Below are 22937 nucleotides of genomic sequence, written 5' to 3'. Positions count from 1 at the left end.
GAGCTCCATACAGTGTGACATTCCCTAGAATTTTTCAGATTTTGAGAGGCAAGAAACTGCAGAGATTTAGAACATCCTCCAACCTCTCTAAGAACCTTTCATATTTTGAAACAACTGGACTGAATGCAGGTTTCTTCTTTTGGGTTTTTTTCTGACATAATCCACAGAATCTACTGGCAAAGTTACATCATCGACTCATCTCTATCCAAAAAACAGATTTTTTAAAAGCAGACTGAGGAAGCAAATTACAAAGATAGGAAAAATCTTGTCTTACAACCTGAGGTGACATTACCGTGGAATACTATTAAAAGGGTTGATACCCCCAAGCCTTAATAATTATGCAGTTAAAAGGTTTACATTTAGTTATTTGCATTAAAACCAAAATTCTTAACAATCAGTTATGCCAGACTGAAAACCCGACAGCTCATTTTCCTAGCACAGACAACAGAAACAAGCAAAAGCAGGTTTTTCTGAATTTTTTTTTTCTTGGATTACATTCTAGCTTGTTTGCATTATAGTCTCATAGGCTAAGTTAGGAGAAGCTAAGTGCTAAATGGGTTAGTGGAATGAAGAAAGACAGAAAATTTACAAAATAAAATGAAGAGCAGTGGGAGTAATTCTAGTGAAGTGAGAAACATGCAAAAATAATATTTAATTCATCATGTTGATCACTCGGTTGCTAAAAATATCCTGATAAGATTTTTTTCTGCAACAGAATCCTGCTAGGTTCTCATGTTGAAACAAATATAGCCATATCTCAATTAGAATAATTTTGCCTGGGATGTGTCTTCCTTTCAATGGAGATGCTGTTGAAACAAGTTGACTTACAGCTCCACGAATGGCTGGCTGACGAATGAGGTCACCATCTAGGACCCTCAGTGACTCTTCATCTGCACAAGAGACAACAGTGTCAAAAAATTCAGGGAACCCTTTGTGATCGAGCACTTGCCAAAGGAGGGGTGGGGAGGAATAAAAACAAGGCTGGCTAGCCCAATGAAGTCTATCTGACAAGAGGTAAATCTGTTTATTCCCATAAATCTATATATATTTTTAAATGTGTTTTAATATTTGTATCTGATGTTTTTATCTGGCTGTTCACCGCCCTGAGTCCTCAGGGAGAAGGGCAGTATACAAATTCAAAAATAAAATAAAATAAAATAAATAAATTTTGCTATGGGTTCACCCAAAATGATTTAAGAAGTCTAATCAAATTTGCCTTTCAATAATATTGAAAGTTCAACAAACTTTTAATTCACAATATGCAAGTTTATCTCTCAACCTTCTCAAATGTGTGATACAAGGCTTACATTGTTATTATTTTTCCATCACAGAGGATGGAGAAGTAATTTATTTTGGCTTTGACCAGGAACTCAAGCTGCCATTCATAGCCCCATTTTATTGGGAAATGCAGTTGTGGTTCAAGATTTATATAGCATCCATTTTTTGACTGGCTTTCTCCCTAGCTACTCTTTCTCTGTATTAGTGTTCATAGGAAAAAGACCCCAGACTAACCTTCCCTGAGAACTAGTTTGATGTTATGGTTAAAGGAAGCAGGCTAGAACCCAGGAAAGCAAGAGTTCTAGTCCTGCTGTGGGCATGAAGCCATGTCAGTGACCTTGGGCCAGCCACTCCCTTTCAGCCCTAGGAAGAAGACAATGGCAAACCACTCCTGAAAATATATTGCCAAGAAAAGTGCAGGGACTTGTTCAGGAAGATACCAACAGTGAAAACTGACCCAAAGGCATTAAATATATATTACCCTTCCTTAATTAATATTTATTAATATTATTTTATTAATATCAACATATTAATATAGATTAATATATTCATATTATATTTTATTATATTATTTTAAATCTATATTTAAATCCATCCTCAGTTGCTTTTTGCACATGAAAGACAGTTCAAGAGTATCTCTGACCTGCAAACAAATTGGAAAGTGTGGGTAAGTTGCTCACCAGGAAAATTCCTACCAATGTATAACAATTTGCCCTCCGAGTGTATAACCTTTTGGTTGAACCTTCAAGAGTTTTACTACTATGTTCTCTCTCTGAGCCTGAATCCAAAATATAAGGCACAAGACAGAGAGGAGCCCTTCTCAATCATGGTGATAGCAATAGCATTTAGGCTTACTGTATATACTGCCCTATAGCACTTTATAGCAGGTTTATAAGCAGTTTACAGAGTCAGCATCTTGCCCCTAACAATCTGGGTCCTCATTTTATCGACCTCAGAAGGAAGGAAGGCTGAGTCAACCTTGAGCTGCTCAGGATGGGACTTTGGCTGTAGGCAGAGTCAGCCCGCAATACTGCACTCTAACCACTGTGTCCCCAGGCCTCCTAATCATGATAATGTGGTAAGGAAGTTGGTGCTGGTGAGGATACTGTTACCTTTGCACACTTGACAGCAAGAGTCAGACATGGACACTGGAGAAATGCAAGTTAAATTGGGGCAGGTCTTCAAGGCACAATATACCTTTCCTTCCTGCAGTAAAGAATCAAAACAGAAAAGAAACTGGGTTGTGATACTTGCAGATACAGAGTTTCCGATGCTTACAATAAAGCAATCCGAAGTCCATTCTTCTTTTCTTTCTTTTCTTGGAAGTGTTTTACACTGCAGTGAAGGTTAACAGAATCGACAACCTCTGCAAAAGATCTGAATTCCCCAGAAGAGAATCTGCTTGACTTCTTCATCAGCAGAAATGAACAAAAACAAATCTTTTAAAATCTCACGAGCCACAGGGCAAAAAAACAGCAAAGTGAAGGTACTCAAGTAATCTATTCATATAGCTTTCAAACTGTATTTGGGGAAGTTTGAAGTTCCTTGGAAGTTAATCCAAGGTTCCAGGGTGGCAGAATGGCTTCTTTGAATTGGAGGGGCATTCTCTTCTAGAATGACGCAAGAGAAGTCCCTTGTTTCAAAATGAGAGCTAGAAATATGCATAGATACTTATTCTTCTCTTGTGTCTTGATGGCCAAAGTATGAATTGTTTGTTGACATTGTTGGGTGAACTTTGTTAATGGCAATTCAATTGATTCATGTCTTGGAGTTATGTCCACAAATGTTTGAACTGAATCAACCAAATTTTAAACATCAGGAAGGAACCCCTTCCTAGGTTTCTGCCTGTGATAACGTTTTGTGAGAATACACCATCTGTGGGGTCTTTGGTGCTCTCTGAGCTTGGTGATTTTCTTGCAGACTTTACTTGATTAAGTAACATCATCATGTCCGATGATTATCATCAAAGTGCCACCAACTTCACCTAAGCACTGATGATGTTACCTAATTGGGTCATGAAGCGTCTGCAAGAAAATCACCAAACTCAGAGAACACCAAAGTCCTCATAGTTCAACCATGAGTTACAAGTATACTCTTCTGTTGAATATAAGTAGTCCTTAACTTACAACAGTTCATTTAGTGACCATTCAGAGTTACAATGGCACTGAATAAATTGACTTACGACCATTTTTCACAGTTGCAACCTTTGCAGCATCTCCTGGTCACATAGTCAACATTCAGACACTTGGCAACTGTTTCATATGTATGACAGTTGCCAGGTCCCAGGGTCATATAATCCCCTTTTGCAACCTTTGGATAGGCAAAATCAATGGAGAAGTCAGATTCATTTAACTGGGTTACTAACTTAACAACTACAATGATTCACTTAACAACTGTGGCAAGAAAAGTTGTAAAATGGGACAAAACCGACTTAATAACTGTCTCATTTAACAACAGAAATTTTGAGCTCAGTTGTGGTTGTAAGTCGAGGACTATCTATATGCCTAAGTCATCCAGATCATATATCATATGTCCCAAAGGTACTTTTCAAAGGCAACTGGACTTTCTTTGTTTCTTGAAAACATTTTGCTTCTCATCCGAGAAGCTTCTTCAATTTTGATTGAAGGTTCTGCACCCATTTACACTCTGATTCAGGTGACCCTAATGGCACAGATTAACCCCCAAGTGGCTCAATGACTCTCAAAGACCTAACAATGGACCTTCAGAGAGCTAACAACTAGATGACTACAAGGGATATAATGCTTTCATTCCCCATTATTCAGTCAGAACCAAACAAGCTTCTTGGATGAGAAGCAAAATGTCTTCAAAGCAAAACAAGAACATCCACTTGCCTCTTGAAAAAGCACCTTTGGGATTCTTTTAAGTATATTTCTTTATTGTTCCACTGTCAACTTCGAACCGAACCTGGCAGCAGCCATTTTTCTGTTCCTCAGTTGCCACACAGACATCCACATCTATAGACAGAGCCTTTCTACTCTGGAGTAGACTACCTCTCTCCCTCTCTCTCTCTCTCTCTCTCTCTCTCTCTCTCTCTCTCTCTCTCTCTCTCTCTCTCTCTCTCTCTATCATCTATCTATCTATCTATCTATCTATCTATCTATCTATCTATCTATCTATCTATCTATCTACCTATCACCACTAGACTATGAAGCATATTTTCTGGAAGCTGTGAGGGAGGGGCTGCCTTTATCATCTTTCTCTCATTCATAATCTCTGGTTTGAGCTGCCTCTAACTCCTCTGGAATTGACCTCCTCCCTCCTGGGAATCCAGTCTACATTCCATCACACATGAATTCTTTCATTTCACATCATATAGACAGATTTAATCATAGTTTCAATTTGGAAAATGTGACAATCCTAGACCAGGCCAAGTCTAAAAATGCCAGGGAATTTCTAGAAGCCTGGCTCTCTGACAAATCAGCCATTAACAGACACACAAACAACATCTATAGACTATGCAAAAGAGACAACCAGCCAGCCCAAAAAGGAACCAAAAGATCTAAGCATCTCTCCATTAGTAATCAGCATAGATTAATTCCAAGGTTAATTTCAGACCAATAATCAAGTAAACATTATCACAATCAAGGTGTTTCAGCTGTGTGATAGATTGCAGACCTCATGCTCAGCTTCCTAGAATTGAACACTGGTAGCAGGTAGACCTAATACAGAATGATGAAACTAGTTCAGTTTGCCTCCGAATATTTGCTGTGTAGATTAAACTGTTTCACCACAGTCAGTGTAACTTCATGAACCCTGTAAAAAACTTCAAGTGAAATAAATTCATTTTTTTATGTAGAAAAAAAGAAAAGAAAAAGAAACTGGCCAAGAGCCATCAGGAAACAGCCCAACCAAAGAATCTCTAAGACTGCCCCCCACCCCACCCCACCCTCCACCAACACAGACAGGCAAGTCAACAGGTATAAACTGACAGCAAACAGCACTCCTTACTACCAGTAGCAATGATGATGTTATCTAGTTAGGGTAATGAAACTTCTGCAAGAAAACAAGCAAGCTTGGAGTGCACCAAGGACCCCTGAAACCAAAAGTATTTATCACAAAATAATAACCAAGTTCACAGAGCACCAAGGAGTCCACAGTTCAACCCTGAGCTACAAATATTCTCTTCCATCAAAGCCAATTGTGCCTGGTAGAAGCCAGGGTTTCACTTACAGAACAACTGCACTGCTCACACTGATTGGGTTGTTTGTTTTTGAAGATTCCTTCTACGGCAAACATCTCCCCATGTTGGTAAATGGTCCCATTGTAATTGCAAGCCTTGCCAGTGATTCTGATGTCTGAAGCAACCGGTTGATCTGGAAAAGAGAACAGCCAGTGGGGAAAAAAGCATTAACACAATCAAACTCAACCAAGAGGCTCAAACAGGATAGATTAAAAAGGGTAAATATATGTTTCCCAGGATAATGTTGCAGGATCCAGTCTGGTCGGTCATCAAGACGAGAGGTTTAGTATTCAGAGTTTTCGGACTCATACTGAAGCCCATACTCAGGAAATTTGTCTCTATAGAATGTGTGATTTGGGCTATTCTATGTGTAGTATTTATGTGGTGCCTGATTGTGTGTGGCTTTTTATTTGTTGATTGGGATGGTGATGGCGGGCTATTAAGTAATTGGCTGTTGTTTTCTTGTGCTGCCAAGTCCTCGGCTTCTAAGTACCTGATAAACTGGAATAGCCCAAAGTACACATTCTATAGAGAGACATTCCCTGAAGATTGGCTCCAGCACGAAAGCTCAGAAGACTAAACCTCTGGTCCCGGTGACGGACTCAGATTGGATCCTGCAGATAAAAAGGTCTTCCAACTTCACGACAGATTTAACAGATTAACAGAGTTGGAAGGGACCTTTGCAGGTCATCTAGTCCAACCCCCTACCCAAGCAGGAGACCCTACATCTGCCTCTACCTAGGATCGAACTCACAACCTCCTGATTGTGAAGCAAGAGCTCCACCTCTAGGCCACAGCAGCTGGGACAGCAGCTGGATGGCTTTGCTAGTGGTTTTGCTAAGTCATTTTGGTGTCTAAGGCTTGGTAACTTTAAGGCTTGTGGACTTCAACTCCCAGAATTCCCCAGTCAGCATCTCAATTCTGGGAGTTGAAGTCCATGTCTCAAAGTTGCCAAGATTGGACATCCCTTTTTTAGACCACGTCTTAGGGGCATTTCTCCCTTAGCTTCTTCCAATATTTCTTTTCCTTGCTCCTATACTGTTCTTTTTCCCCCAATGTTCTTTTTTTTTAATATTTCATTTTTATTGAACATTTTTCATAGCAATAAACATGGAATATATAAAGTAAAAATAAAGAAAAATAAAAATATGAAGCAAATAGATTGTAGAATGAGACACAAATTAAAGAAAAAATTATATTAAAAAGCAACTTCTGATCTTTAGAGTTACAATTTTATCGTCATTCGTCCCTCGTTAAAATTACCACCTTATTTTCTTCTTTCCATATTCAACCAACTTTATTTTTCCCATTTTCAGCAAAAAACAAAAACCAATCTTATTTTTGTGTGTATAATCATCTCAATGGTTTGTTTGCTACCACTCAAATTATTTGAGCACGCAGAGGCTTAGTTGAGTTTGGAGGCTTGGTTCAAAGACGGTCTCATTTTGTCTTCCTACCAGATTGATGGGTAGTTGAAGCCTTTTTAGGTTTGCATTGTTACACAGCATAAAAAATAAACACTTTAAAATTATTTTACCACTGAAGAATGCAGGCTGATATTCTTCCTTGCTTCACTTTTCATTTGTGAAGCTTGGCACCCAATCAAAGCAGCATGAGCTATCAAATCATGGGCAAACAAACTTAATGGCCACACCTCAAGACCTTTACAAATCATTTATGTTGGCATGCTGGTATCTCAAGGCTTTGAATAGCTTTTGATGTATGTGGGGGAAAGGAACTACTAGGACCTCTGCACTGTGCAACATGCATGAAATTCAATATGTTAGACCCTTATGTCCATGTGTAATTCCCTAAAGGCAGAAAAGCACATTTTGATATTGAAATGTCCTTAGAGTGTTTTAACAACAGACTATTTTCAGAAAATGGGGCAGGGGAGTGAGAGAGGAAAACACTACATATATTAATTGGGGTTTAAGGATAAACACTTGAACTTGGGGTGTAAAGAGAAAAAAATGGGTGCCATAACAGATGCAAATGCTCAAGTCAACCATGACATCTCCACAACCTCTGAAATCCGATGTCAAAGACTAAATTCTTCATCAGTGTGTCAATGAAGATTCTCAATCACCCAGGTACAGTTGTCTGAAAGTTGTCTGAAGGTTTTTTTTGTTTTTTTTTTAATTTGATTTATATGCCGCCCTTCTCCAGAGACTCAGGGCGGCTTACAATGCGTTAAGCAATAGTCTTCATACTTTTGTATATTTATACAAAGTCAGCTTATTGCCCCCACAAACTGGGTCCTCAATTTACCTACCTTAGAAAGGATGGAAGGCTGAGTCAACCTTGAGCCTGGTGAGATTCGAACCTGCAGTAATTGCAGGCAGCTGGTCTTAATAACCAGCTTAATAACAGGGTGCCTTAGACCACTGTATTACAGTGTTGTCTGAAGGTTGAAACATTGCAACTGGACTAATTTTTTGTTGTTAGTTTGAAAGACGTTTCACTGCCCATCCAGGCAGCTGCAGCAGTCAGAGCAAGGCAGTTAGGCCAAGTCACTGGAATGTACCAACTTCTGCCACAGCAACCTCAGGGTTTCTTCCCCAAAATGCATTGCAAAATGTCAGTGAAGATTCTCAATCATCCAGGTAGTCGTCTGAAGATTGAATGATTGCAACTGAACTAAGCTGCCCCGGTGGGCGGTGACAAGTCTTTAAAACTAAAAACAAAATTAGAATATATAGAACATAGAATAATAGAGTTGGAATGGACATTGGAGGTCTTCTACTCCAACCCTATACCATTTCAGACCAATAGTTCTCCAGTCTCTCTTTGAAAGCCTGCAGTGATTGAGCACCCACAACTTCTGAATGCAAGCTGTTCCACTGCTTGATTGATGACTGATAATTAACTGATAATTCAATTGGTTGATTAGTCCAGTTGCAATGATTCAACTGGACTAATCAACCAATTGAATTATCAGTTAATAATTATCAGTCATCAATCAAGCAGTGGAACAGCTTGCATTCAGAAGTTGTCAGACAACCTTTCTACATCAATGAATTCTGAATCCTCTTCACATTTAGACTATAGGTTGCTAGTTTCCAAATCCACATTCAACTGCCTCTGCCAAATCTTCCTTGCCTGCTGTTCTGTTGCATTACATAATAGCTGCTCTCTGGGCAATGTTGATCTAATTATTCCACTATAATGTTGTACAACTGTGATTCATTTGTAAGTGGGAATAAGCAAGATGATGAGAAGGTAGCAAGAGCTTCAAGCCACCAGATGTTAAGCATGTAGGAAGTAGTAAGTAAAGTAAGTTTTTATTGCGGTCAAAGACCAAATTAAAATACACATAGAAGGGGAGTATAATTTTACAAATATAGATAGATCATGTGACAGTACACCATCTACTGCCTTAGATACACTCTGTACTAACAATACTAGTGATCCTCTGCCGTAGGGGTTACCTGTCTCTTCCCCCGTTTTTTTTTCAGCCACGACTGCAGCAAAAAATTTTAGGAAGATTTTTCTCACCCCTTCCAAAATATCTTGCTTAATCTCTGTTATAACATGATCTCTTGAAATATAATAAATATACCTGTACACACCCATTTGTACAGTCATAAATGCTTACTGGCTCTCTTATTTTTCTGGCTGACCTTGCCTTGTTACAAAACAATGTTGGGTTGCAACAAATGTGGTTGACAATGCTGTTGGCTACCTCTTGCAGAGAAACAACCATTGTTTGTTTATCTGGGGAGAAGATGGGCTTTCAGTATACAGGTAGTTCTTGACTTACAACAGTTCATTTAATGACCATTCAAAGTTATAATAGCACTTGAAAAAGTGACTTATGACTGTTTTTCACACATGCAACCGTTATAGCATCTCCATGGTCATGTAATCAAAATTCAGGCGCTTGGCAACTGACTGATATTTATGATGGTCACATGATCCCCTCTTGCAATCTTCTGTTGAGTGAAATCAATGGGGAAGCCAGATTCACTTAACAACCATGTTATTAATTTAACAACCACAGTGATTGACTTAACAACTGTGGCACGAAAAGTCCTAAAGTGGGACACAACTCATTTAACAACTGTCTTGCTTAGTAATAGAAATTTTGGCCTCAATGCTGGTCATAAGTCGAGAACTATCTGTACTGCAACAGCTGGCCAGATATTAAGAACCACAGAAAACAGGATTATCACATACCAAAAAGGAAGAGAAGGCAAAAATGTTTTGTCTTAAATGAAGGGGACACCACCCACTGAATGCTCTGTGATGAAAATGTAGAACCCATAGAAATTCTATGGGGAACAAGAGACCATATTCTCTGCTCATCACAAATGGACTGGGTAATAATAGAGTTTTGCTGCATGACAGCTTCCTTTTGTTATTATTGGACAGGGCAATGGTCAGTTGGTTCCCTTCTGGCATTTTCAGCAGCAAATATTCTAAACTGCTTTGTTGCACTAGAGATGCAAATTACCTGGACACTTTGGACAGCATTTTGAGGGTTCATATATTGGGGTGGAACACCGCAAGGTTGCACACTTGACTTTCATACACATCACGTTCACCCTCTGAATAAATCAAAGTAGAGAAACAGACCTTCCATAAATACATTTAGAATGCAAAGTGGCTGTTTAGTTGTGCATCGACGAGGCTTCAGAGCAAAGAATTGCACCTACAGTGCCAAAGTTTCTACTTCTGAAGACCCTTGCTCAGTGGACATTGACTTTGATAGGCTGGATCATTAATGTTAAAATTGCTATCTCTCTGATCACTGCAGTTAAATACAGATGGTCCTCGACTTATGACCTTGTGAAGTGAATCACTGCAGTTGTAGTAACATGAATGTTAAGTAAAAGTGGATTCCCCATTGACATGTCAGAATTTGCAAAAGGTGATCACATGACTCCGGGATGCTGTAACCATCATAAATATGAACAAGTTGCCAAGCATCCAAATTTTGATCATGTGACATGAGGATGCTGCAATGGTTGTGTGAAAAACAGTCATAAATCATTTTTTTCAGTGCTGTTGTAACATTGAAAGGTCACTAAACGAATGGTTGTAAGTCGAGGACTCTGCAATGGAAAGGAATGGTGCAATGAATGAATGGAGGTGAAACTCATACAGATTGGAACAAAACCTTAGCTGTCCCTTCATGAAAAACTTCTTGATTTGAACTGCACTCATCCAACTAGCTTGTGGGGTGAAGCAACCTACCATGCCTGAAACAATGTCAGATTTCAGCCATCTAACCTTACAGTCTTCAGCAGGAAGGGGGACCTTCCAGGAGATTTTGTACAGTACAAAAATGCTGAAATGGCATTAGAATGGGCAAGTTCAAGAGACTTTGTTGAGTGCAAGTTTTTATAGGAAGGGAAAAGGAGAGATGGGGTGGTGGCTTTGATGTATGGGCATCAGGCAGGGGTGAAATGTAAAATTTGTTACTACCGGTTCTGTGGGCGTGGCTTGGTGGTGGTGCTGGTAATGTGACTGGGTGGGCGTGGCCAACTTTTTTTTTTTTTAACTTTCCATAGCATTTTTTCTAATGCTGTGAAAAGCCTCTCTTGTGATCAGGCAACTCAGCTGGGATCGTCAGAGACTTTTCAAAACATTTTTTTTAACCAACTCTTTGGCCAAGAGGTTGCAGAAAAAAATGCTTTGAAAAGCCTCTGATGATCCCAGCTGAGCCGCGCCATCAGAGGCTTTTTTTAAAAAACTTTTTAAAGTATTTTTTTGTCAGAAGAGGTTGTAGAAAAAATGCTTTTAAAATTAAAAAAAAAAAGCCTCTGATGATCGTGTGGCACAGCTGGGCATGGGGGGGGGCGCAGGGATTTTTGCTACCGGTTCTCCGAACCACCCGCCGCCATCACCACCGGATCTGCCGATCCGGTCTGAACCGGGAGCATTTCACCCCTGGCACCAGGTGAGTAATAAATTTACCTGTCAGGTCCAAGACCAAGAATGACATAAATTGTGTTTTCTATTGTTTCACACCTATAGACAAAATTGTGCCACGCTGAAGATTCTTCTTTCTGCATCTACAATATACTCTGTGATCTATTATGGAGGGTCTGTCTTCATCCTCTTTCTCACACATAGGATCGCTGGGCTGAGTTGCCTCTTATTCCTCTGGAATGGACTTCTTCCCTCCTGGAAATCCATCTCCTCACTACATTCCATCATATTTGTGGACTTCAGGTCCCAGAAACTCTCAGCCACCGTGTGTGAACTTCAGCTCCCAGAATCCCTCAGATATCATGTATGGACATCAGTTCCCAGAATTCCACAGTCAGCCTGTGTTAGGCTCAAAATCAGGAACCATCCTTCCAAGCGGAGATCTTTACTGTTTCATACCTATAGGCCAAATCTTCCCAGACTGAGGACTCTACTTGCTACCTCTACAATATACTCTGGGAACTAATAGGGAAAGGCTGTCCTCACTCTCTCTCTCACATACACATGATCTCTGGGTTGAGTTGCCTCTTCCTCCTCTGGAATGGACATCCCTCCCTCCTGGAAATCCACCTCTTCACTACATCCAATCACATTACCTCTGTGCAGAGACACTCAAGGCAGGGAACAATTCCATAGGGTTCAAGGTAAGGATTCCATCTTTCTCCTACTTGATACTTCTTATCCTGAAACATGCAGTAGGTTTCTGAATCTGCAAAAAAGAAAAGAGAGAGAGAGAAACTGTGAACTGGTGACCAAGAGCAATGAGAGTACAGGTAGTCCTCGACTTACAACAGTTCATTTAGTGACTGTTCAAAGTTACAATGGCGTTGAAAAAAGTGACTTATGAATGTTTTTCACACTTATAACTGTTGCAGCATCCCCATGGTCCTGTGAACATGATCAAAATTCAAACATTTGGCAACTGGTTCATATGTCCCAAGGTCATGCAATCACCTTTTGCGACTCTCTGACAAGCAAAGTCAATGGGGAAGCCAGATTCACTTAACAACTGTGTTACTAGTTTAACAACTATAGTGATTCACTTAAGAACTGTGACAAGAAAGGTCGTATAATGGGACAAAACTCACTTAACAACTGTTTCATTTAGCAACATAAAGTTTCGGCTCAATTGTGGCCATAAGTTGAGGACTACCTGTATTTAATTTCTGTAGAAAAGATGTACATCATTATTGTAGTTAACATAGATGAGACTGTTATTATTATATGTTTAATCATGCTGGGATGTATGTTTGCCTGTTTCATGAGACATTCAACTCTGTATCTCCTTACCAGATTTCTCTGAATGGGCACCACTGATTGATTTGTTAGCTTGATTATGAGATTTGCAAAATCCTGCCCGACATAAAGCTCCTCTTCTAGCAACTTGTATGTTAAAAATTTAGTGAATCCCGATTCACTGAATTTTATAGAGTTAATTCTCTTTTGACAAGTGTTAAGCCGAACGCCCCTAAATCCTGTTGGTATTGAGGTCACTCATGACAGTTGGAAACATAGCTCCTTGCTTCGCATCTTGGCTTGCTCTCAGAGCTTTAATCTCAGTTTGACTGAAAGTGATCAGCTTTCTGAATCTGATGGGTCCTCTAGATGATTCTTAAACCAGCTTTCAGTTTCCAAAACAAATCTGTATTTTTCAGGCTATTTGAAAGCACCCAACTCATTCAAACTGGAGCATGATTTAACTCCTTTTTTGGGTTTGCGCAATAAATGAACCAGTAAAATAACCAAGAAGCTGAGTTCTAAGTTTAAAAAAAAAAACTTAAGCAGTGTTAATACTAGCCTAGTTCACATGTTATGCTGAAGCAGACATTAGGCCTTTAACTGACCTGGTTAAGTATGAATGCAACCCTTTGTTTGCCCTGGAACTTGTTTCTGTGAAAACAAGCTGGTTTTACAATGAGTAAATGAGAATTTATATAACACCAGAAGAACCATTGCAAATTAAACACTTAACTGTCAACCTATGCACCCATCATGGACTTCTCAACTGAGGAGATTCATAACAAGAAAGTTGCTGAGATGGGCCCTTCAAATGTGGTCACCTCAATCAACTTTCCATCCTGCTTCAAGAAGAAAGAAAGATCCAAAGGAAGTTTGGCGGCTCATGTAAAAAAAAAAAAATCAGCTTTCATTTTGGGTGAGTGCAGACTGAACAAAATGTTCATAATGTTCAGGAAAGCAATGAACTGGAAATGTCACTCAGAGTCCATTGGCCCTGCTTGGAGCACAGCTATCTGCACACCTCAGCCGAATAAATAAGCTTATTTGGACTATGTCCATCTTTTCCCCTTTGGCTTGTTAGAGTTGTTGGGATAAAGATCGAAAATAATTTTAATTCTGTTCTTGAATTTGGTTACAAAACATAGGGTGAAACACAGGATTTGTGAAAAATGGGAAGTGAAAGCTACTCCCATGATAAATATTGCTGCCCTGCCGAAAAATCTCTCTGCGTTTTTTGGTCTTCCAATTCTTATTCCACCGATGAAAATTATCTTTCAAGAACTACAGTAGTAGATTTGCAAACTATTTTCTTTGCATTTCTGTCTTCGATGATGTTATGACTTTTCACTCAACTCTAAACTTTCCATTTTATATTTACTCTTTAATTCAGCCAGCTTTAGTTTGGTGGTCACAGGACTAACCAAAGCAGACAATCTGACATTTTGCCAAGGATTTAAAACATGGAATGAAACCTGGATACGTGTAGTTCTTAACTGACTATGCAGAGCAGTCCATATTCTTCTTCTTTCTTCTTTCCTTCTTCCTTCTTCCTCCCTCCTCTTCCATCTAGATCAAGCTTTAAACTGCCAGACCTTTAAACCTTCTTGGCTTTGTCAAACATAAATCATTATTGGTACATGTTTCTGGTAGTAGCTGACACATCAGCATATGCGCTAGGCTCTGGGTCTCTCCACATTCATATAGTTTGTCTGAAATGGTATAGGGCTTCTTGCCTGAGCAGGGGGTTGGACTAGAAGACCTCCAAGGTCCCTTCCAACTCTGTTATTCTGTTAAGAGCCTCCACTTGAGCATATTAGTTTTACACTTAGGCACTCCAACTTTCAAAAAAGCACTCCGACCCTCAACCTATTCAGGGTCCTCCAGGTAGTATAAGGGAGGTCACATCCTTCAGCCATATCCTCTTTTAATATTATTCCTTGCCCAATGGTCTCCTTCCTCCATCTTTTCATTCAACTTTCTATGTCTATGTAATTTTTTCTCTGGGTTCAACATGAATCCTCTTCGATCAAAAGAGAGAGAACTTTGGATGTGAAATAAAAGTAGAAAGAAAATCTGGATCTCTATTGCCTGGATCCATGTGGGAATAGACTCCAAAATCTCTGGAAGGTATCAACTTGCCCTTCCTATCATAGGATTGCATGGTATGTCTGAAAATCTTTCAAGTGTGGCAGTCTTTTCAGTACAGATGGTCCTAAACTTAAGACCACAATTGAGCCCAAAATGTATGTTGTTAAATTTGTTAAGTGAGTTTTTCTCCATTTTATGACTTTTCTTACCACATTTGTTAAGTGAATCACTGCAGTTGTTAAATTAGTAACACAGTTGTTAAGTGGATCTGGTTTCCCCATTGATTTTGCTTGTCAGAAGGTCACAAAAGGGGATCACATGACCCCAGGACACTGCAACCATCATAAATATGAGCCAGTTGTCAAGGGTCCAAATGTAAATCATGTGACCATAGACAACAGTCGTAAGAGTGAAAAATGGTCATAAGTCCATTTTTTCAGTGCCATTGTAACTTCAAATGGTCACTAAACGAACTGTTGTAAATCGAGAACTACCTGTATTTCACACACTCTTTATTGGTACTTGACATTCATCATTAAAATATTAGCTAATGAAATCACCTGGGTTTGTACTACAGTAAACCAAAAATTAGCTATATTATCTGAATGCCAAGCCCAGGTTTGTAATTGATTTAAGCCTGTTGGGTGAACCCAACTTGAGTTGACATCTGGAAAGCAAGCGTTAAAAAAAAATCACCTTGACAGATTGTAAACAAGACTGATTTTGCATTTATTCCAGCAGCTCACTTTGATCTAAACGGTCTCCATTCGTTATGTTATTAATTATTTTAATTAATACAGAGTTTTTGGGGGGGGATTTGCAAAAGAGAAGATTTTCCATGGAAAAAAAAGACCTAACAGTGGAATATTTTGCAATGGGAGAAAAAAAAATGAAATTCAGAACATTTTTCCATTTCATTTGAGAACATTTGTTTGGAGAAAATATTCCATCTCACATTGCTGTGGTTGGATGGAGACCAAACATGTTGGTGGTGACAACAGTCTCGGCTACCTTTGGGTTGGGGACAGCATTGGATATCCAGAACCAAATCTGTTGCCATTATTCTTTGTTAGGCTTTTGCGGGGGGCGGGGGAGGGGGGTAAGGTATGCAAAAGCGTGCAAATAATCCTTTAATGTTAGTTTGAAGAAAGCAGCACTTCCACAATCATGAGCAATGTTGCTTAAGTAAAATTCACTTAATTAATGATCATCAGAAGAATGTTCCTGTGGATTATCACTGTTCTCCAATTAGCTCACAAATCACATGCATGCATGTAGGCCCCAAAGGCTTATTTCTGGATGCTTTCCTGCAGCCAAGAGTTAATTACAGCTTCCGACATACCGCCAAAAGCATACTTACATTTTCCTGGTTCTGTTTTACTTTCCTCCGTGAAAATGAGGCAAAGCAAACAGGCACAAATCAAGTGGATGTGTTCCAGATTCCACATTTTCTTCATGCCAACCATCGAGGAAAGGGAAATAGAAGATCTGTGATGTAAAAAAGTGGTGCGGTTCTAGGAGAAAAAATATAGTCTTATTTAGAATGGACCCTGTTCTTCACAGTGAATTCTTGCAAGAGAATTAGGTTCGCGTGAGAAATGAGTGCAACTGGGCAAACGAGACCAGAACTGTGGTCTTTGTTCTGGTGCAAAGTTCTGAAAGTGGCATTTTGCCAGGTTGATATGTCTGCTTTGAGAGTTTTTATATGCTGCAGCATGTTTTGGAATACATTATGAACATGCTTGCACTTAATGCTGCCCCCCCACCCCTCCACCCCCACCTAGAGACATTGGCACTGGAAATCTTCAGTTCTCTCTACAGTATTTCTAATGTAGTTTGGAAATAACAATTTGTTAAAAAGGAAAAGAAATCTGTAGAAAAAGCATCTATTTGGGGAAATGCATCCAAATTGCATCCAAATTGTTTGAAAACTGGGTATATGGACAATGAAGCCACAATATGCCTGCCTGAAGAAATCTGCATCACCAGAACAAGAGTCAGAACGGACCTTGGATGTCTCCTAGTCCAACCCCCTGCTCAGGCAGGAAACCCTAGACCACTTCAGACGAATGGTTGTCCAGTCTCTTCTTGAAAGCTTCCAGTGATGGAGCACCCACAACTTCTGAAGGCAAGCTATTCCACTGGTTAGTTATTCTCACTGTTAGGAAGTTTCTCCTTAGTTCTAGGTTGCTTCTCTCCTTGATAAGTTTCCATCCATTGTTTCTTGTCTTGCCATCTGATGCTTTGGAAAATAAGTTGACCCCCTTCTTCTTTGTGGCAGCCTCAAATATTGGAAGATTACTATCATGTCACCCCTAGTCCTTTTCACTAGACTAGACATATCCAATTCTTGCAACTGTTCTTCATATGTTTTAGCCCCCAGCCTCCTACTGATCTTTGTTGCTTTTCTCTACACTCTTTCCTGAAGAAAAGAAGAGGTCATTTTCATAAAATTCATAAACGAAAATGAAGCTGACATATTTGTTGGCTACAGTACCAGATCTGTCAGGCTTCCACACAAATAATAATCTGGTTTGGCATTATACTGTTCTGAAAATTATGCATTTCTTTTTATGACTATGTGGCTGGCTGAATCAAAGAACGAGACAGTGTTCCCAATTCCTTGTACCCAACCGACTGGGTAAACTGGTGGCTGAATCTTAATTCAACTTTAGCAATTTAGTAGTAATAATTTAATAATAATAAGCATCTTCAACTGGACCCATGGAGAGCAGGGGATTGTCAGATGGACTCCATGGATCTAGCCAAGCATCTGCCATCTCAGTGTTTTTCAAATTTGGCCATATTAAGATATGTGGACTTCAACTCCCAAAATTTCATACAAATGTCCTTGACTATAAGAAGTATTTTTTTTTATTTTGTTTGGTGAATAAGGGCAATTAATCACAATTTAGGAGATGGGCTTAGCTGATTGGGTCAACTCCAGAGGATGCAGTGGTGAAATCTGAACCGGTTTATTACCGGTTTGCTGGCTGCGCATGCATGCTGCGCGCCAAATGTGGGCTGCGTGCGCGCATGCACAGTGCCCACCACGCACCAAATGCACGCCAAAAGGGGCCTGGGGTAAGTAGAACAGCGCGCAGGGAGTGTGTGCAGTGGTGAAATGTAAAATTTGTTACTATCGCCCGATCTGGTAGTGATGGCGTCGGGTGGTTCGGAGAACCAGTAGCAAAAATCCCTGTCCCCCCCCCACCCCCTACTCACAGCTGTGGCGTGCGATCGTCAGAGCCTTTTTTTTTACATTTAAAAGCATTTTTTAAATAGGTGTAAAAAAATGCTTTTAAAAGGTAAAAAATGCCTAAAATGTATTTTTAAAAAAGTTCCGACTATCCCACAAGTTGAAAGCTAATTATTTGAGCAAATCTATTTTTAAAGAGCAATGCAGCAGCATCTGCTTTGTTTTGGAATATCAGAGGCATCTTTTCATTCCAATGGCTCAAAAGGAAGGGTAGCCTAAGGTCAAAAATGTTGTGAGAACCCACATTTCCAGAACACACAGCTGGGACTGCACATCTTTTTTTAATTTGAAGTTTCTATTTTTCAATAAAGAGCCATAATTAATTTTTAATAGGCAACATGCATTCTCTCCCTTGCCCTTCCTGGGGAAACATATTTTTTAATTTCGGAGTCTGTTGTTGTAACTATTTTGCTCTTTTTGATTCATATTCTCTTTCCTTTGAGATCCACTAAAATCCAGGCTATGCATCTGCTTTAAAAATGGGATTGAAAGGACTAGAGAGAACAGCAAAACCAGAAGGGCGTAATGGGGAAAGCTCTAGACTTTGAAGTGACTTGAGAAAAGACTTCCCATTTCACTTCTCATCCAAGAAGCTTCTTAATTCTGAAGAAGAACTGAAGAAGCTTCTTGGATGAGAAGTGAAATGCTTTCAAGGAAAAAACCAAGGAAGTCCAGTTGCCTTTTGTAAAAGCACATTTAGGACAACCATGATGTGGATGATTGAGAATCTCCACAGACATTTTCCGTACCCTTGCAACTTTTTTTTTTATAAAAAGTTTTTATTTTTTAAAACAAACATTGCATCATTTATCATTCAGTGTGTCATCTGGGTACAAATTTTTGTGTCATCATAATATATATATTTCTTTGCTTTTACATTTCAATTAAATATATCTCCTATTAAGACATTTTTCTTCGGATTTATTTAATTTTACATGCTTTTTGTCCATATTCATTTTCTATCCAATAATAAAATTGCTGTATGTTGTAATATTCCGATTCTTCCTTCCCTTTAATTGCTAATGTTAATGCTAATGTTAATCTATTCATTTCTGCACATGCTAATATTTTCTTAATTACCTCTCCCTCTGTAGGGATTTTTTCCGCTTTCCAATTTTATGCAAATACAATTCTTGCTGCAGGTATTACATGAATAATCAAATATACATTTTCTTTACTAATTTACTCAGGTAAAATACCCAACAGAAACATCTCCGGTTTTAAGTCAATATGTTGCAATATATTTTCTCTAACCAAATCTGAATTTTTGCCCAATAATTACTTGCTTTTGCACATGTCCACCACATATGGTAATACGATACCAGTGTCTGGTGACATTTCCAACACTTAGTTGATCTATCTTTAAACATTTTTGCCAATCTTTCCGGTGACATATGCCATCTACAAAACATTTTATACAAATTCTCTTTGTATGCTGTTGCCATTGTTAACTTATAGTTTCCTTTCATAGTTGCTGCTATTTATCTCTCTATTGTGTATCCAGTTTTTTGCCCATGCTATCATTGTTTCTTTTACTTGTTCTTCTTCTAATTAAATAGAAAGTAACTATACAGTTTTTAAATGTCATCTGTTCCTGTGAGTATCTCATCCAATTCTGTCATTTCCAAGTAAAAACCATATAACTTTGCATCTTTTTCATATCTCAATTGTATTTGCAATTGTGACTACCAATCCATATGAATCCCTTGTTCTTCTAATTCTTGTTTTGTTTTCAATTCCCCCTTTTCTGATAAAATATATTTATATCTAATAATATTTCCCATGTTAATAATATTTGGATGCACTAATGCTTCCATTGTTGAAAGCCATATTGGTATTTTTAAATGATGTTTTTCTCTAACTTTCTCCCATACTGATAATAAAGCATTTCTTACATAATGTCTTTGAAAATCTTATTCTTCCCATACCATAAAAAAGCATGCCAACCCAGTTGCAGATCATGACCCTCCAATGTCAATAACTTTTGTGTTTCTTAATTCAATCCATTCTTTCATCCATGATAATGTTGCTGCCTGATAGTATAATTCCCAATTTGGTAGTCCAAACCTTCCTCTGAGTCTTGCATCTTGTAACATTTTTATATTAATTTTGCTTTTTTCCCTTGTCATATAAATTTCATTATTTTTTTATTAAGATTTTCAAAATATTTTTTCCTATTTTTATTTGTATTGTTTGAAATAAAATACAATAAAAACAATTGATTTTCAACCCACTTCTCCACAGTCTTCTATTTGTTCTGTTAATTTTGGCCCAACTGCTTGCGGCTCCTCTAAAATAAAGACTAAATCATCTGCAAATGCCTGTAGTTTATATTCTTCTTTTTTTAATTCTAATACCTTTTATCTCTTCATTTTGTCTTATATTTCTATTTAATACCTCTAATGTCAACACAAATAATAATGGCGATAGAGGAAAACCCTGTCTTGGGCCTTTCATAATATTAACCTTCTCTAAATCTCCACTTACCATCACTTTTGCTGATTGCTTATAATAAATTGTTTTAATCATATTTATATGATTAAATGACGCCTAGAGAGTAGTTGGAGGGCTAGTCGTTCCGAGTCTGATCGTACACTAGTGAGGTCTTATATCAAGACCTACTTAGTGGCGATAAAAGCGGCGAAAGGTAACTACTTTTCCGCTCTTATCATGTCGGCAGATAATCGCCCAGCTGCCTTGTTTAGGGTGACCCGCTCCCTTCTCCATCTGGGAGCATGGGAAGACCCCTTGCAAGGTCGTACTGAGGATTTTGCGCATTATCTGCACGATAAAGTCGCTCAAATTCGGGAAGGCTTGGACTCTGACTGGGTGGGTACAGGCGGGTTGTCCGAGCTGTGTCTTGAGAATGTTATCTGGGATGAGTTTGACCCTGTGACTCCCGAGGACGTGGACAGGATGCTGGGGAGGTTGAACGCAACCACATGTTTATTGGACCCGTGTCCCTCCTGGTTGGTGCTGGCTACCCGGGAGGTTACACGAAGCTGGCTCCAGAGGATTATAAACGCTTCCTTGAGTGAGGGTTTTTTGCCTCCCGCCTTAAAAGAGGCGGTGGTGAGACCCCTCCTCAAGAAGCTCTCTCTGGACCCAGCTGTTTTGGCAAACTATCGTCCAGTTTCCAACCTTCGCTTTCTGGCGAAGGTTGTTGAGAATGTGGTGGCGCGACAGCTCCCGCAGTACCTGGATGAAACCGTCTATCTGGATCCGTTCCAGTCCGGCTTCAGGCCTGGGTACAGCACGGAAATGGCATTGGTCGCGTTGGTCGATGATCTCTGGAGGGCTCGGGACAGGGGTTGCTCCTCTGTTCTGGTCCTATTAGACCTCTCAGCGGCTTTTGATACCATTGACCATGGTATCATGTTGCGCCGACTGGAGGGGTTGGGAGTGGGAGGCACTGTTTTATGGTGGTTCTCCTCCTATCTCTCCGACCGGTTGCAGTCCGTGTTGGCTGGGGGGCAGAGGTCGACCTCAAGGCACCTCGTTTGTGGGGTGCCACAAGGGTCGGTCCTCTCGCCTCTCCTGTTCAACATTTATGTGAAGCCGCTGGGCAAGATCATCCATGGTTTTGGGGTGCAGTATCATCTGTACGCTGATGACACTCAGCTGTACATCTCCACCCCAGACCACCCCAACGATGCCCTTGAAGTGATGTCCCGGTGCCTGGAAGCCATGTGGGTCTGGATGGGGAGGAACAGGCTCCGACTCAACCCCTCCAAGACTGAGTGACTGTGGTTGCCGGCATCCCAATATAGTCAGCTGGTGCCATCGCTGACTATTGGGGGCGAGACATTGGCCCCCACGGAGAGGGCGTGTAACTTGGGTGTCCTCCTGGATGCACGGCTGTCTTTAGAAGAGCATATGACGGCAGGATGTTCCCTGGCACGCCATCAACATGTTGGAAATGCAACCACCACAAAGGCACCTATTACCATATGTGGTGGACCTGCCCAATGGCGAAACAATATTGGCAAAGGATCAAAATACAAATAGAGGAAATAACACACCAAAAGATAGAACTAAGACCAGAAAGCTTCTTATTAGGCATAGTGAATGGATACTATGAAAAAGAAACAACCTATTTAATTATACATATGATAACAGCAGCACGAATACTATATGCGCAACACTGGAAGAGTAGTGATATACCAACACCAGATAAAGTAATCAATAAAATTATGGAATGTGCAGAATTAGATAGACTCACAAAGGAATTACAAAATAGGGAAGAACATGACTTTTACTTAGTATGGGAAAAGTGGTATAGTTGGTTGAAAGATAGGAAAGAGATGAAGCAATAGGAAGTAAATAAAATGACCAAATATAATATGATGGAAACAGAACAGACATAGGTCAACAAAGATCAATATTAGATAGATAAAAGGGAATGACCAAATAAGGAAGAGTCAAAATACAAAGAGAAATGTATATTATAGTTGCGACAAACTGGACATGTATTGAAATGGATGTTTATATGTTTTGTACGTTTCATTGTTCTGTTTAGTTTATATTTATAAATAAAAATTGGAGAAAAAAAAAAAAGAAGAGCATATGACGGCCGTGGCCAGGGGGGCTTTCTATCAGGTTCGCCTGATACGCCAGTTGCGCCCCTTTCTGGATCGGGACTCCTTATGCACGGTCACTCATGCCCTCGTTACTTCCTGCCTGGACTACTGCAATGCTCTCTACATGGGGCTCCCCTTGAGGAGCATTCGGAGGCTCCAACTGGTGCAGAATGCAGCCGCTCTGGTACTTATGGGGGCGACATGGCGCTCCCACGTGACACCTCTCCTGCGCGAGCTGCATTGGCTTCCAGTGGTCTTCTGGGTGCGTTTCAAGGTATTGGTTCTCATCTTCAAAGAGCTCCATGGCTTAGGGCCCGGTTATTTACGAGACCACCTTCTGCCACTGATAACCTCC

General features: G+C 39.7%; 1 protein-coding gene across 1 annotated transcript in view; it reads right to left on the bottom strand.

Moving 5' to 3' along the window:
* Positions 1-22937, bottom strand: part of CHRDL1 (chordin like 1) — a 51958-nt gene that overhangs the window by 8951 nt on the left and 20070 nt on the right. Inside the window, 6 exon segments of the mRNA XM_070952118.1 lie at positions 829-890; positions 2391-2484; positions 5470-5612; positions 9936-10029; positions 12013-12125; positions 16104-16257. Of these exon segments, the coding sequence (XP_070808219.1) occupies positions 829-890; positions 2391-2484; positions 5470-5612; positions 9936-10029; positions 12013-12125; positions 16104-16257 (660 nt within the window).

This window comes from Pituophis catenifer, unplaced genomic scaffold, assembly GCF_029215685.1.
Source record: "Pituophis catenifer annectens isolate HBS135680 unplaced genomic scaffold, rPitCat1.0.hap2 SCAF_11, whole genome shotgun sequence".
In the NCBI taxonomy this organism is placed as follows: Eukaryota; Metazoa; Chordata; class Lepidosauria; order Squamata; family Colubridae; genus Pituophis; species Pituophis catenifer.
The sequence above is the reverse complement of the archived record's forward strand: the minus strand, read 5'-3'. Positions and strand labels throughout refer to the sequence as shown.